At 48.4% G+C, this 13,865-nt stretch overlaps 2 protein-coding genes across 6 annotated transcripts; both read left to right on the top strand.

The window, feature by feature from the left end:
• Positions 1–4,693: 4,693 nt before the first annotated feature.
• Positions 4,694–8,617, top strand: PEX11A (peroxin 11A). Of its 3 annotated transcripts, none has more exons than XM_048715335.2 (2): positions 4,694–5,542; positions 7,046–8,617. In XM_048715335.2, the coding sequence occupies exon 1, from the start codon at positions 4,820–4,822 to the stop codon at positions 5,531–5,533; it is 714 nt and encodes a 237-aa protein (XP_048571292.2). In that variant the 5' UTR covers positions 4,694–4,819; the 3' UTR covers positions 5,534–5,542; positions 7,046–8,617. The 3 variants fall into 3 exon arrangements, with proteins under 3 accessions (XP_048571292.2, XP_048571293.2, XP_087374651.1); XM_048715336.2 differs by lacking the exon at positions 7,046–8,617 and adding an exon at positions 5,775–6,266; XM_087518525.1 differs by lacking the exon at positions 7,046–8,617 and adding an exon at positions 5,645–5,749.
• Positions 8,618–8,788: 171 nt separating this feature from the next.
• LOC125551927 (uncharacterized) lies at positions 8,789–13,184 on the top strand. 3 transcript variants are annotated; one of them, XM_048715332.2, is made up of 4 exons: positions 8,789–9,001; positions 9,087–10,883; positions 11,698–12,522; positions 12,738–13,184. In XM_048715332.2, the coding sequence occupies exons 2-3, from the start codon at positions 9,093–9,095 to the stop codon at positions 12,520–12,522; spliced, it is 2,616 nt and encodes an 871-aa protein (XP_048571289.2). In that variant the 5' UTR covers positions 8,789–9,001; positions 9,087–9,092; the 3' UTR covers positions 12,738–13,184. The 3 variants fall into 3 exon arrangements, with proteins under 3 accessions (XP_048571289.2, XP_048571291.2, XP_048571290.2); XM_048715334.2 differs by having other exon boundaries at positions 8,806–9,001; positions 9,091–10,883; XM_048715333.2 differs by having other exon boundaries at positions 8,806–10,883.
• The last annotated feature ends 681 nt before the right edge of the window (positions 13,185–13,865 follow it).

Here is a 13,865-nt window from a genome sequence, read left to right as displayed (position 1 = left end):
AAACTGTAAAGCTCTCGTCTTTGATAAACAAACTACAAAGGTATTTCTTATTACATCTCACCCGAATGAGTACTTAAGTATAAAAGGGGCGGAGAAGCTCCGCATTCCAAGCCCGTGGCTCGTCTTTCTTATTCTCAATATTGTAAAGATGATATGCTCCGTTGTGGAGAACTCTGGTGATGATGAAGGGACCTTCCCAAGTAGGGGCGAGCTTGTGTGGTTTCTACTGATCCACTCGAAGAACCAACTCTCACTCATGAAAGGCTCGACCCCTCACGTTTCTAGCGTGGAATCGACGCAAGTCTTGCTGATAAATGGTCGACCGGATCAAGGCCATCTCTCTTTCTTCTTCTAGGAGGTCGACTGCGTCTTGCCGAGCTTGTTCTACTTCATCTTCAGAGAAGAGCTCGACTCGTAGTGCATTGTGAAGCAAGTCACTCGGTAGAACAGCTTCAGCTCCATAGACCAAGAAGAATGGAGTTCGGCTAGTCGACCGATTGGGAGTTGTCCTCAATCCCAAAGAACTGATGGAAGTTCATCAACCCAGGTGCCCGCTGCGTACTTGAGATCTCGCATCAGTCGGGGTTTCAATCCTTTGAGAATCAAGCCATTTGCTCTTTCTGCTTGTCCATTCGACTGGGGATGGGCGACTGGAGCATAGTCGACTCATGTGTCTTGGGAGGCGCAGAAGGTTCTGAACTCATCAGAATCGAAGTTCGATCCATTGTCAGTGATGATGTTGTGCGGAACCCCATATCTGAATGTCAACTCTCTGATGAAGCTGACGGCAGTACTGGCTTCAAGATTCTTAATAGGCTTGGCTTCAATCCATTTGGTAAACTTGTCGACTGCTACAAGCACATGAGTGAAGCCGCTCCTACCAGTCCTCAGTGGTCCAACCATGTCCAATCCCCAAACAGCAAAGGGCGTCGCCGGAGCGACCATGTTTACCTCTCTGTTGATGACTTCCAGTCGACTTTTGCTCTCAACATCAGCAAAAATCATCAGAGTGAAATTGACATGGGGGTAATCATCGTCATTTTCCTCTTTGTCCTCAACTTTGTCTGACTCTTTTTCCTTTTCTTTGGGTTGTTTCTCTCGGAACTGCTGGATTAGGAGCCGACACTGTCGAGTGGTATGCTTCGGGTAAATGAGATTACCCTCTTCATCTTTCTTTGTGTGAATGTGGCATGGCAAATCCAACACATCATTTCCGTCTTGATCCTTTATTTTCTTGGGATTCCACGGTCCTTTGGGCTTCCCCTTGAACTTTCCCTGAGTCACAGCTAAGGTTTCTCCAGGAGCAGCTGGCTCGGCTTTGCGCTTCTGCTTCCGACTAGAGTTTCCTCCTCCGGTTTCGTGGGCGACTGTTTTGTGTTTGCCACTCCGGAGCCGATCCTCCTCTTCACCATTGGCGTACTTAGTGGCAATCTCCATCATTCGACTCAAAGACATATCTCCGGCCTGACCGAACTTCAGATTCAACTCTCGATATCTGACACCTTCTTTGAAGGCACAAACTGCTTGATGATTAGACACATTCTCCATCATGTGGTGCAACGTGATCCATCTCTGGATATAGTCCCTCAACGTTTCATTTGGCTTCTGCACACAAGATTGCAGTTCTGTTAGCCCTGCTGCCCGTTTGCATGTTCCTTCGAATGTTCTGACAAACACTCGGGCAAGTTCTTCCCGGCTATAAATACTGTCGGGTGCTAACTGATTTAACCATGCTCTGGCCGAGCCCTCCAACATCAGAGGAAGGTGCTTCATGGCCACTTCATCATTGTCACCACCAATCTGAACAGCCACTCGGTAGTCCTTAAGCCAAGTGTCGGGCTTGGACTCACCAGTGAACTTACTGACTCCAGTTGCCAACCTGAAGTTGGGAGGAATCACCGCAGCCCTGATGGCTCTGTTGAAGCAATCTGGACCTGAGACATGCACTCTGCCGCCGGTTGGAAGATCTTTGTCGTGGCCTTCTCTGTGAGCTCTGTTTCTGTCGACCAGACCCTGAACGAGAATAGATCTCGCATCAAAGCCCGGTTCCCTGGGGTCGACTGGAATCCTTCGCCCACCACTGTGAGGGCGTCTGTCATCATGCTGCCGAGGCACGTATGACCCACTCCTTGGGGGAGGCGTGGGCACTCGACGACGATCATCGTGATCGAGTCGGTGATTATACTGCTCATGGTTTCTGTACTAATCTCGCCGGTCTCCACGTCCCTCACGCCTCAGGGGCGATCTTGGGCTGTGAGCCGACTGGACTGTATCTGCTATAATGGATCTGTTATGGATCCTATTCCACGACTGTGACACAGCTGAATTCTGTTCTCCCACTGCCCTGAGTAAAGCCCTGATCTGCATCAAACCTCTGCCAGCTTCTGACTGGGAAGGTTGAATTGACTCTGCTATTCGAGCTGCAGCTGTGAGATTCTGGATCGGAGTTCGATATACCTGAGTCGGAGGCGAAAAAAGTCGTCGTCGACTGGACTCGGGGATCCGCTGCCGAGCTCGTCGAGTGCGCGCTGGAGGTTCTCCAGTCGAGTGCGCTCAACCAAGTTGGCTAGGCGCGCGTCCTCCAAGGCTCGGGCCTCGGGTGTTTCTCCAGCGATAGGAGTGTGAAGTGCATCCATGTTCCGGCGGCGAAGTTCTTCCCTCTGCAGCGAAGAGAGGGGTTCGGGACGGTACTCCTCGTCAACACGCGACGAATCGCCTCCACCATCGCCACTGTCGCCGTGGGGGAAGCCAGGAGGACTGCGAGGTCCGTTGACCATCAGGACTTCCGCCGCGGGGTCACTACTGTCGCACTCGGACTCAGTCTATACGGAGCCAGTCGAACAGGCCCTAGAGAGTTTTGTCGGGCTCGATTGCCGCGACTTGGGGGGTGGCCGACTGGCAAGCCACCGCGTGCCTCACCCACCGCTGAAGCCTCGATGGACCGGAACGCTTGCGCCGGCAGGCTACAAGGAGGGAGGACAGCACAGGTGCCGACCGATACTGAGTCGACGGCTGCCGTAGGAGGACGCCACGGACGCACGCGCGAAAGTGCGTTGCCCCACGGACGGGGAGCGCCTCGACGTCGAGTGGAGCTTCTTGGAGCCAAGCGGAGTCGTCGGCGACGAACACGAGCGCGCCGAAATGGATCTCGCGGCCCTCGACCAAACCTCCGCCTGAAACCATGTTGATGGGGATTGGAAAAACCGAAATTTCTCCAACAAGTCGCTAAGACACCTGCCCCACAGTGGGCGCCAACTGTCGTGGTTCTAAGTCTGACAGTAGAATGGGGGGTAGGGATGTAGAGGCAAGATTCTAGCTATGGAGGAGTTGTACACGCGAGTTTTACGAGTTCAGGCCCTTCTCGGAGGAAGTAATAACCCTACGTCTCGGAGCCCTGAGGCGGTCGACTGGATTTTATGCGTGTGTGTTACGGAGGGTGCGAACCCCTGTCCCAGAGGAGGGGGGTGGCTTATATAGAGTGCGCCAGGACCCCTGCTCCCCTCCGTTACATAGGGTTCAATATTCATAAAGAGAGAGCGTTACAGGTAACGTTTGTAAATAAAGTGCTACAAATGATCATTAAATATACGAGTAAATGCCTGACCGTTGCTACGTAGAGCGGCTTTAGGTCTTCTTGTACGTCGAGTGGTTTTTTTACATGGTCGAATGGTTGAGTAGTCGAGTGACTTAAAGAAGAAGGAGTCTCCGAGTGGATGATATGTCGAGTGGATTGCACTCGACACCAAGTCCTCCCTGTTTATTCTTGAACTTCTTTGCTTCTAAGACAAGGACCTTAGGTAGGACGTATAGGTCGGGCCTATTACCCTACCCCAGGTCTATGCCCTCGTCAACCGGCGAGCCCGGGAAAAGAAAAGGCGAGCGCGCGCGCGTCCGTCTCTTGTTCGCGCCGGCGCAAATCCGGCTTAAAAATGGGTCGGGAATAGGTCGGCAGGCGGACAAAAAGCGGACGCCCGCGGACGAAATGGGTCGCCAGTTGGAGTTGCTCTTAAGCAGTTGTGATTTACATTTGCTCATTTCTGAAACACAAATGCGAACAACCAAACAACAAGTTCTATAATCTGACCATTGATGCAAGCAATCAAATACGGAGTAATGTGTAAATGTCAATGAGACCCAACGCAAAGTGCTAAAAACACCAAACAGCGAATGGGGGATAATGCCCAGCTAAGTTCTCACGCTGACACGCGGGTCCGCACCGCTAGTCCAATGATTCCTCCTCCTCTCTCCCTTGGTCGTCGAGTCCAACCGATCCGCCGTGCCACCACACGGCAACTACCCCCGCATCATACACGCACATCCTGTTTGGTAGTTTAAAGAAAAGGGAATGGGAGTTTTCAAGAGAGAGTTTGTTGGGTGATTAGGTTTGGGAAGTGGACTGTTAGTCCCAGTCCCACGTTTGGCTATTGTTGGGAATTACTTGTGGGAATTTAACAGAAAAAATAATTCCTCACTTTAGTTCGCGAGTCAAAGTAATAGAAGATGTTGAGGACACGTTTACTTATGTACAAAATTGAACCAGCCCTTGTTTAGCGCAACAAACAAACTGTTTTTTTTTGCCAATTCTCATTCTCTGGCTGAATTACCAGCCCCCCTGGAAGAGATTAGCGGGAGTTCGCCCCCTCAACTCCCCGTCCCTTTTCTTTCTCAATTCCCATACCCTTCAATCATACAAGTGATTTTTAGTCTCCCACCCTCTCAATTCTCATTCCCTACTCCAACTTCCCCCGAACCAAACAGGCTGGCATAGTATACGCAACCACAGCCCACGGGTACCTCCCCGCCGCCCCCAACAGCCGCCATGGCCTCCGAGGCTCGCAAGACCGCCGCCGCAGCGCGCCCGCCTCCCCGCGACTTCCTCGCCCACCTCGAGGCCTACCTGGCCCGACGCGACGGTGTCGACAAGCTCCTCAAGATCTCCCGCTACGCCGCGCGCCTCGCCCTCGCCGCAGGGCCGCTGCCCCCGCCGGCCTCCGCGCGCCTCAAGTCCTTCGAGTCCAGCCTCGGCCTCAGCCGCAAGGCCTTCCGCCTCGGCAAGTTCGTCCAGGACGTCAACGCCCTCCGCGCGCACCCCGGCCCCCTCCCTCCGCCCTTCGTGCTCCTCGCCTACGGCGGCGAGGGCGTCTACTACTTCATCGAGCAGTTCGTCTGGCTCGCGAAAGCTGGCCTCCTCCCGGCGCACCTCCTCCCCCGCCTCCAGCGTCTCAGCGCCTGGGCCGAGCTGCTGGGCTACGTCGGCTCCATCACCATCAAGCTGGAAGAAGTGACGAAGATGGAGTCTTCAATCAAGATGCGGCGGGCGGAGGGTTGTGGGGAGGAGAACCAGGCGGTGACGACGATGCGGGGGAAGCTGCTGCTGAAGCGTCTGTCCGTTGTGCAGGACGTGGCGGATGCCTTCATGGCGCTAGGGGACGTGACTAACGGGAAGGGGTTGCTCGGTAGCTCCACGCTGACGGCGTCCGCCGGATTGCTGTCGGCGCTGATCAGCACGCACAAGAACTGGAATTCTTGCTGAAGTCCCAAGGTATATATAGATTTCAAAATACGCTTGACATTAGGATGAAATAAAGCTGAAATTTAGGCAAAACCTGTATTTCTAAAGGAAAGCGTTGCTTCTGTAATCTAGATGCCGATGTTGGTGGTACGGTTGGAATTCATGCTGATGCATTTGTTGGTTGGAGAACACTGATGCTGCTCATGATTAATTTCACCATAATCATTCTAGATGTTTCATTTTGTCAAAAAAAAAACAACAGATGCTTCATTACGGTCGTATTGGGATAAAGGGGTTGCTTTCTTCCGACTGTGTTGCTTATGGCTGACTTCAAAGATGAGTGCTTGGCTCCATAGTGCAAAAACAGAAGCACTGAACATGCCTACAAGAACAAAACAGTCTCCATGGCAGATCATTTTGCAGCAATAAGATGCACAATGCATCATAATTTGGTTCTGATGCACTAGGAAGTTGAAACCAGCATCACAATCTGGTGTATAGTTTTCCTGCTGTAGTTTTCGCTTCGTGTCAATATCAAAGGAGAATTAACTAACCGTGCCGAATTGGCTAGCACAAACTTTGGAACTGATATGATTATGGGCTAATATATTATGAAGCAAATGTGCAACCAGAAGCACTGCAGAAGAAAGAATGCTGTCTGTTTGATTACCACGTGCTACAATGTTTTTTCCCATGTTACATTGGTCCAATTGAATCAGCTTCAAAGGAATAATAGGCAAATGCAGTTCTTACATATCGGACCAAAATGTTGTTTCATTCACAGTTTATTTTTTTATTTTTTTTAATTTGTCACCTGTAAACTGATGAATAAATACATAAGTATGCAATGATATGTAGATCATGTAGCCCGTCCTGTGCTCATAACTTATTGCACTGGTTTAACTGCAGCTGATTGTTGTTGTGGGGTCAATATTAACGTCGGTGTTTTTTCCAGCCCTTGTTTGGATAAACAGTACATAAAATTTTATACCATTGTGAATTACAAAAACTGTTTCGAATTTACTCTTCCACTGACCTGGCTCCGATGGGAGGCCTCTTGACCCTCTGCTACCAGGGGTGAGGTGTGAGTGACGTAGGGAGAAGTAGGTACTACGGAGCTGTAAGGTACTGTTACTCTGATCACTTAGCTGATTACTTATCAGTGTTTATAGTTTATAACGCAAATATTCCTCGAGTTAAGAGTAAGACAGCTGGTATACTGGGTATGTGCTAAGATTTCTTGGTTTGAGTAAGGTGTGACAATAATTTTTATTTCCTTTCATTTCTAGTAGCTAAGTAAGTCCACATCATAATTGTAGGCAGGGAACCCCAATTAGTTATGTATTCATTTCTTTGAACAAATTGTTTATAAGTATCAAAGTACGACAATGATCATAGCATAAAATGATTTTATCAGCAATGAACCAAAAAAACGCCTCTTATGGTTCACAGCAACAAATTACTACTTTCTTATAATCCGATATTTTGCATTTACTGTAAGCTCCATAATTTCCTGCCTACTTATTTTTACAGCAATTCTGCCCCATGATTGATTGCCATATAGGCGTTGTCATTGGTGTTTAAATCAGCCAACCTGCTGCATAAGTTTTGCAAATCGTTGTTCCAGCTGGCCAACTTGGCATTGTTGGTCCCAAATGCAGAGATGCTTCAGGTCCGGCTTTGCTTTAGATTATATGAACTGTTAGAAATAGTTTCAGATTGAGATGAAAGAACCTTACCGCTTTCTTATCCAATGGATCTTGAGAACAAAAAGCTTGTAGTTAGGTAGATGGCTGTGAAAGCACGTCCTGTGCCCCAGCTCTATGTAACACGGTCGTGGAGGCAAAGACATTGTTCAGGTGATCTGTTTTCAGCCCACTGTTGAGGCCTGAAAACATATAGCTGTAAAAGCATATTAGTATCTGCTTATATTCTGACATCAACCGGCTAGGTATACGAGAAACAGTTTACTACCTCTCATGATGGAGTGCCATATATATATCGTCCCTGATGAAACCTGTCAACCAGCTGCAGAATTTTGGCTATTTGGTGGTAGTCTATCTCTAGAGGCAGGTTACAAGTGGACAGCTGGGCGCTGCTGCTAAATGGTTGGGACGCGGCTGTGATCAGTGAGTGAGCTAGATCGTGGACTGCTATAAATTATTTTTTTGCGGGGGTGGACTGCTATATTAGTCTTGAATTGAATCAATGAAAGAACAGTGTTACTGTTTTCCTGTCCAGTAGACCTTTGCAGTTAGATGGCTGTGAATGCGCATCATGTGCTCAGCTCCGTGTAACATTCCCCCTCTGGAGGGAATTTTCTGTGTGTTCAGGTGAGCTCTGGCCGTCATTACAAGGCTATAGAATGGGATTGTGGGAATCTCATAAGTCTGGTTGCATCAGAGAGTATCTGTCCCTGTCTGCCTCTATTTGTGTGCAACACAGCCTGTGAAGGAGGACTAGTCACAATGGGAGTAACTTGACTAGTAACATCACACATTTCAATACAAGATTGCTTATGTGGCAGCTAATTAATGAGGAGAGAGGGGTTTGTGGTAACTTAACTAGTTACTGTAACATCACACATTTCAAGACATAATGAGTCTATAGCCTAATAAATGAACTCTTTCATGATACCACTCATATGTTACTACCCACTATAGAGATAGTAACATAGACTAGTAACATTGACAAGTTACTACTCTATGTTACTTCCCATTATGAGCAGTCGAATAGAACACAGGAAAGCCGCCCGATCCCCAGGCCACCACGAGATGGTGATGATGATGATGGATGGGCAGGGCAGGTACCACCGAATCGAATTTTGCTGCCGAGTCACGGACACGTCAGGCACGGCACCACTGGGCCAGGCCCAGTTCGGCCGATGCGCTGCCTGATACGAACGAAACCCACCGAAACCGAAGGAGCAGTCCAGCCAGCTGGGTTACCAGCGGCGCAAGCGAAAAGGAGCATGTGAACGGCCACGATGCCGCCGCGGCCGCGACGCGGGCGACTAGTCCAAGCAAAAGCAGCACACTCCAACGCCAACGCCAACGGTCCAACCACTAGCGAGGAGTAGCGAGGAGTAGCGAAGCGGCGGTGGAGCTGGCCAAACCCAAACCACCGCCACCCCGCCCCACTCCCACCTACGCGGCGATAAAAGCCAGCCAGCCAGCGCGTCCCCCACCCCCCTCTGCCGTACCCGTACGCGATGCTTCCTCCGCCCGCCCTCCTCCCCTCGTAACCTCCACCCCCAACCCGTTGCCCCCTCCCATTCCCGTTTCCGAGCTGCTCCCCTCCCCCTCCCCTCCCCGCTCAGCCGAGCCTCCCCAATTTCCCGTCACCGCCGCCTTCTCTGACCCGGTCGTATTTATACAGGCCCATTCAAAATCCACGCCGCAAAATATTATCCACAAATCCATCCGGGGTTAGGCTGCTGCTCTGCTTCACTGCTCTCCCGTGGTGACTTCCGGTCTCGGCTCTCGCGTGGTAATTCGGCGGGTGCTTGGTTTCGGCGGTGTCTCAGGTTGGGATCCGGCGATCTGGTCCTGATTCGTGGTGATTTGGTGTGTAGGTAGGTATGGGAGCGGGAGAGGGCGGGGGCCGCCGGCGGCGTAAGCTCGATGGGGACGACAGCGACGAGGAGTATGTCTTGGAGGAGGAGGAGGATGAGGAGGAGGTCCACGAGCTGGAGTACGGCCACGGAGGAAGAGACGCCGCGTCCTCTAGTGCCGGCGAGGAGGGAGGCGGCTCGGACGCGGAGTACGAGGTGGACGACGAGGACGAGGAGGAAGAGACGCCGCGTCCAAAGCGGCCGGTGAAGAGGAAGGCGAATCCGGCTCCCGCGCGGTCTCGCCGGCGCAGGTATGAAGACGACGACGATTACTCGGAGGAGCTGGAGGAGGATGAGGAGATTGGTGAAGATCTCGACCAGGAAGAGGAGCCGCGACGGCCCAACTGTGAGACGAAATGTGGTGGCCGCAGCCAGAAAGCGAAAATGCCTCCCGTGGCTCAGCGATCTAATCGGCCGAGGCATGGGGAGGAGGAGGACATGGACTTTGATCCTGACTTGGACGAGGGGGGAGGGGACGAGGACACGGATTTCGACCCTGATTTGGAGGGTGACGATGATGAGTTTGAGGACGAGGAAGAGGATGAGGAATTGGGTGTCAGCCACACCAGAACGATACCGAGGCTTAAGAATACAGCGCGCAGAAACCCTGCTTCAAAGCTGCGACGAGGGAAGAAGAAGAATAGTAATAGTTGGAAGCTTTCAAAGCGGAAGGTTCGGAAGCCTGCACCTGTAAGGCGACGGAGAAGGTCTTCTGTCATCGAGCAATACGAGGATGATGACGACGACTTCATCGTGGAGGATGAACAGGTCAAGGTAAACCGTAATTCAAGGAAGAAGGCCAGGTTTGGGAGGCATGTGGAGGTAGACCGGCCAGGGCCAGTTGCCGAGGCAGATATATGGCCGGCTATTGATTCAGACTCATCAGAGTTTGAGTTTGGAACATCTGAAGACGAACCTGAGGGTGAGCCAGTGAGAGCTGCAGTAAGGAAGGGGAGGAAAAGGAGGGGGATATTGGGGTCATCCTCAGATTCTGAATTCCATGTCTCGGATAAGGAATTGAGCGATGTCAGAGAAGAAGAGGTTAAGTCGAAGAAAAGGGTACGCGTCTTGCAGTCATCCTCAGATTCTGAATTCCATGTCTCGGATAAGGAATTGAGCGATGTCAGAGAAGAAGAGGTTAAGACGAAGAAAAGGGTACGTGTCTTGCAGTCATCCTCAGATTCTGAATTCCATATATCAGATAAGGAATTAAGCGATGTCAGAGAAGAAGAGGTTAAGAGGAAGAAAAGGACATGCGTCTTGCAGTCATCCTCAGAGTCTGAATTCCATGCCTCAGACAAGGAATTGGGTGATAACAGGATAGAAGAGGCCAGGAGGAAGAAGAGGTTACTCGTCTCGCAATCATCCTCAGATTCTGAATTCCATGTCTCAGATAAGGATGTCAGGGACTTGGGAGAGGCTAAATCTCTGGTGGCTCAGCCCATGCTGTCTGTGTCACCGAGGAGGCTTTCTTTTACAAGGAATGGATGGGACAAAGGAAAGGAGAAAAAAGAACTAGTAGATGCTGAGAAGCCCTGGTGTGGGATATGCCTCTCTGAGGATCAGAGGACGACTCTACAGGGAGTGCTGAATTGCTGCTCACACTACTTTTGCTTCGCGTGCATCATGGAGTGGTCTAAGGTCGAGTCAAGGTGTCCATTGTGTAAGAGGCGGTTCACCACGATTACCAAGTCATCAAAAGTGGATCTAGATTTGGAGCTGAAAAAGTCTGTAATTAAGGTTGAAGAGCGTGATCAGGTGAAGTCTCCTTGCTGTAGTTGTTATATAATTTCAGATCTGGTAACAATTTAAGTTGCTATTTCATTTCGTTTTCTTATGGGTGAGCAATTCAACACATGATTGGTAAACATCTTCATTGCCATTCTGCGTTTGAAGATTAACCTATATAATTAGTCTTATATTTGGTCTTTTATTAGTAATTAACTTCTCCATTTCTTTCATTTTTAATATATTTGCTGTAACTGAAAAATTGTCAGTAACAAAAGTGCATCGCTAACATATGTATCAAGATGCAGTTACAACAGGGAAGATATTTAAATTTGGGGGCAATATGTTCTGAATTACTTGTGGACTGTTACTTTTAGTAAGGTTTCATGAATATGTACCTCAATCCTTAATCATGGCTGCAAACCTTTTGCAATTTTTTACCTCTCTGGTATGCCTGGCTCTTTAATGTTGTAAGCATTCCTTAGGCTTGTTGTTTACTCGTGCTATTGTTGTGTTTAGGAGCATTTCCACCTGCATATTATGTTCTCAGTAGGTTCTTACAGTCAATTTTCAGCAACCTTTTTGAATTTTGGTTGATAATATGACCCTGAATTCTGTGATCAGTTGATTTTTTGCTGCTATTGTTTTTCTTTTAAGCCAGGAGCTCAAATTTTATTGTAGGGGTTACTGTACTTTAAAAAAATAACTTGGTATGAAAATTAAGATATATGCCACTGCAAAGTAGTCAGTCCGAGATATAACACTAAAAGTACTGCTGCTGAAACCTAAGTTATAACACCCTAGTATGTTTGGGCATATGCTTATTTTCTTGCTTCTTGCACAGGTTTATCAGCCAACGGAAGAAGAAATAAGGCGCTGGTTAGACCCATACGAGAATCTTATGTGCATAGAGTGCAATCAAGGTGGTGAAGATAGTCTAATGTTATTATGTGATATTTGTGATTCCTCGGCACATACTTATTGTGTTGGCCTTGGAAGAGAAGTACCTGAAGGAAATTGGTATTGTGGAGGATGTAGACTCAGTGGCGAGGGATCAACGCATCCTAGAAGCCTTACTAACAGCAATTCTGCCCAGTTAGGCACGAATGCACCCATTAGCACATTTGGAAGGACACCGTCAATCAACACTTGGCAAACTTTTCAAGGCTTTGATCTAAATGTATCGCCTAGGGAGATTCCTAGGCAAAACATTCATGCCGATTCACGAGCTTCAGTTTTGGGTGTATCAACTCCAACTGGAAGGTTTGCAACTCTTTCTAGAAGACGTGGATGGATGCGCATGTTGCTAGATAGACAAAGGCATCTGATTAGTCAAGACACTGGACATGATGGTGTGCAGCACAGTGGCTATGCTCCAAGAGCCGACCCAGACCACAGGAACTTCTGTGCTTCATCAGAATCCAACTCTTTGCAGCACAATGATTCTTTGCCAAGAATCGAACCAAATCGCAGGAACTTCTCTAGTCCTTGGGAAGCAAACAGTTCACAAACTCTGCTTGATGACATTCGGGACCAGCACGGTTGCTTTTCTTCTGTTCAAGCTCAGAGAAACTCTACTCCATGCCTTTTTGCGGATGGAAACAATTTCCAACAAACAGAAAGTGTCAACAGCAATGTCAAGCACATGTGCAGTATAAGTCCTCATTAGGTAAGTGCAGTGTGAGCGAATTGTTCAATTTTTAACATGTATATTGTTCAATTATTTGTTTCAAAAAAAATATTGTTCAATTATATGTATCACCCAAGTCAAATTTTGCAAATCTCCTGAATGAATGAATACTCCACCATTTAGGGATTTATTTACTTTATTTTTATTGTGAAGTTGGGACATTTGAACTAATATATTCTCCTTACTTATTTCAGAATGTCATTCTATTCTGTTGGTGGCGTGTTGGATCGACCATAAGTAGCAAGGACATGCGCTTCTTACCACACTTTAATATCCTCCCAGTAACTGTGATAATGCTCTGCCCTGCCACCGAGTATCTCACTGGATATAGCTGGCCATCGTGCTTCAACTCATCCTATGTGGTCAATGGCAGAAAAATGAACATGTTCTCATTAACCTTTATTTTAGCTTAGGCATTTTTTTTCTTTTGTTATTGCCATTCATTCAGTCCTAAACACGACCACGAAGTTCAGCAATGACCAAGATGCGGTCAAGATATTTCTGATTTTTTGGACGGCTTCATATGTGTATACATTGTGATATTGGGAAAGCCAGTTCCATCTGATGATCATTCAACTTGACATCCTGTCGTCTCATGTAATGTATTGCACTGTTGTTCAGTATCCAGGTGCTTTCGTCCACGAAGAGGTGTTTGCTAATTTAACTTCCCAGCATGTCTCGTGTAATGATTTGTGTGGTGCACAGTGGCTCTGAGTAGGAGGATGCTCCAGATGGGGAGGGGAGGCGAATCCACCGGCTCGATGAAGCCTGGACGGGAGAGTTTGTCCGACGAGACAAAGGGGAGAAGACGCTTGAAGAAAAAGTTTATATTACTCCCTTGGTCCTAAAATAAGTGTCTTGAGAAGACGCTCAGTACAAATTTGTACTAGAGCTAGTACAAAGTTAAGACACTTATTTTGTACTAGAGCTAGTACAAAGTTGATACACTTATTTTGAGACAGAGGGAGTATATTTTTGTTGATCACTTTTTTTTGTTGCAAAAAGCAGCTAATTGGGCTTAACCCGTTTCATCCATCTTTCACGTGCGCTCGCCTGAATTTTGGGCCAGCTTTCATCGGCAATTCCTATTTAGCGCTTCACGCAACCATTACTGTGTATTTTGCAAACAAGCGCCTCTTAAGCGCCATGCTCTGGGCCAGCCCATGTTGATATTTTTCTGTGTTTTAATCCGAGAAAACATGTGAGCTCACTATGAATCAACGTGCAACCTCCCTCATCGAGGTACCCGGCGCAACCATCGGGAGCCACTAGTTAACGAGCGCTCCTTCGGAAGCCTCACAATGATCAGTGTCACTTGGCGC

The sequence above is a fragment of the Triticum urartu genome, chromosome 4A (genome assembly GCF_056163025.1).
Source record: "Triticum urartu cultivar PI428250 chromosome 4A, HENAU_Tu73, whole genome shotgun sequence".
Lineage (NCBI taxonomy): Eukaryota > Viridiplantae > Streptophyta > Magnoliopsida > Poales > Poaceae > Triticum > Triticum urartu.
This window is presented reverse-complemented; position numbering and strand designations above follow the sequence as displayed.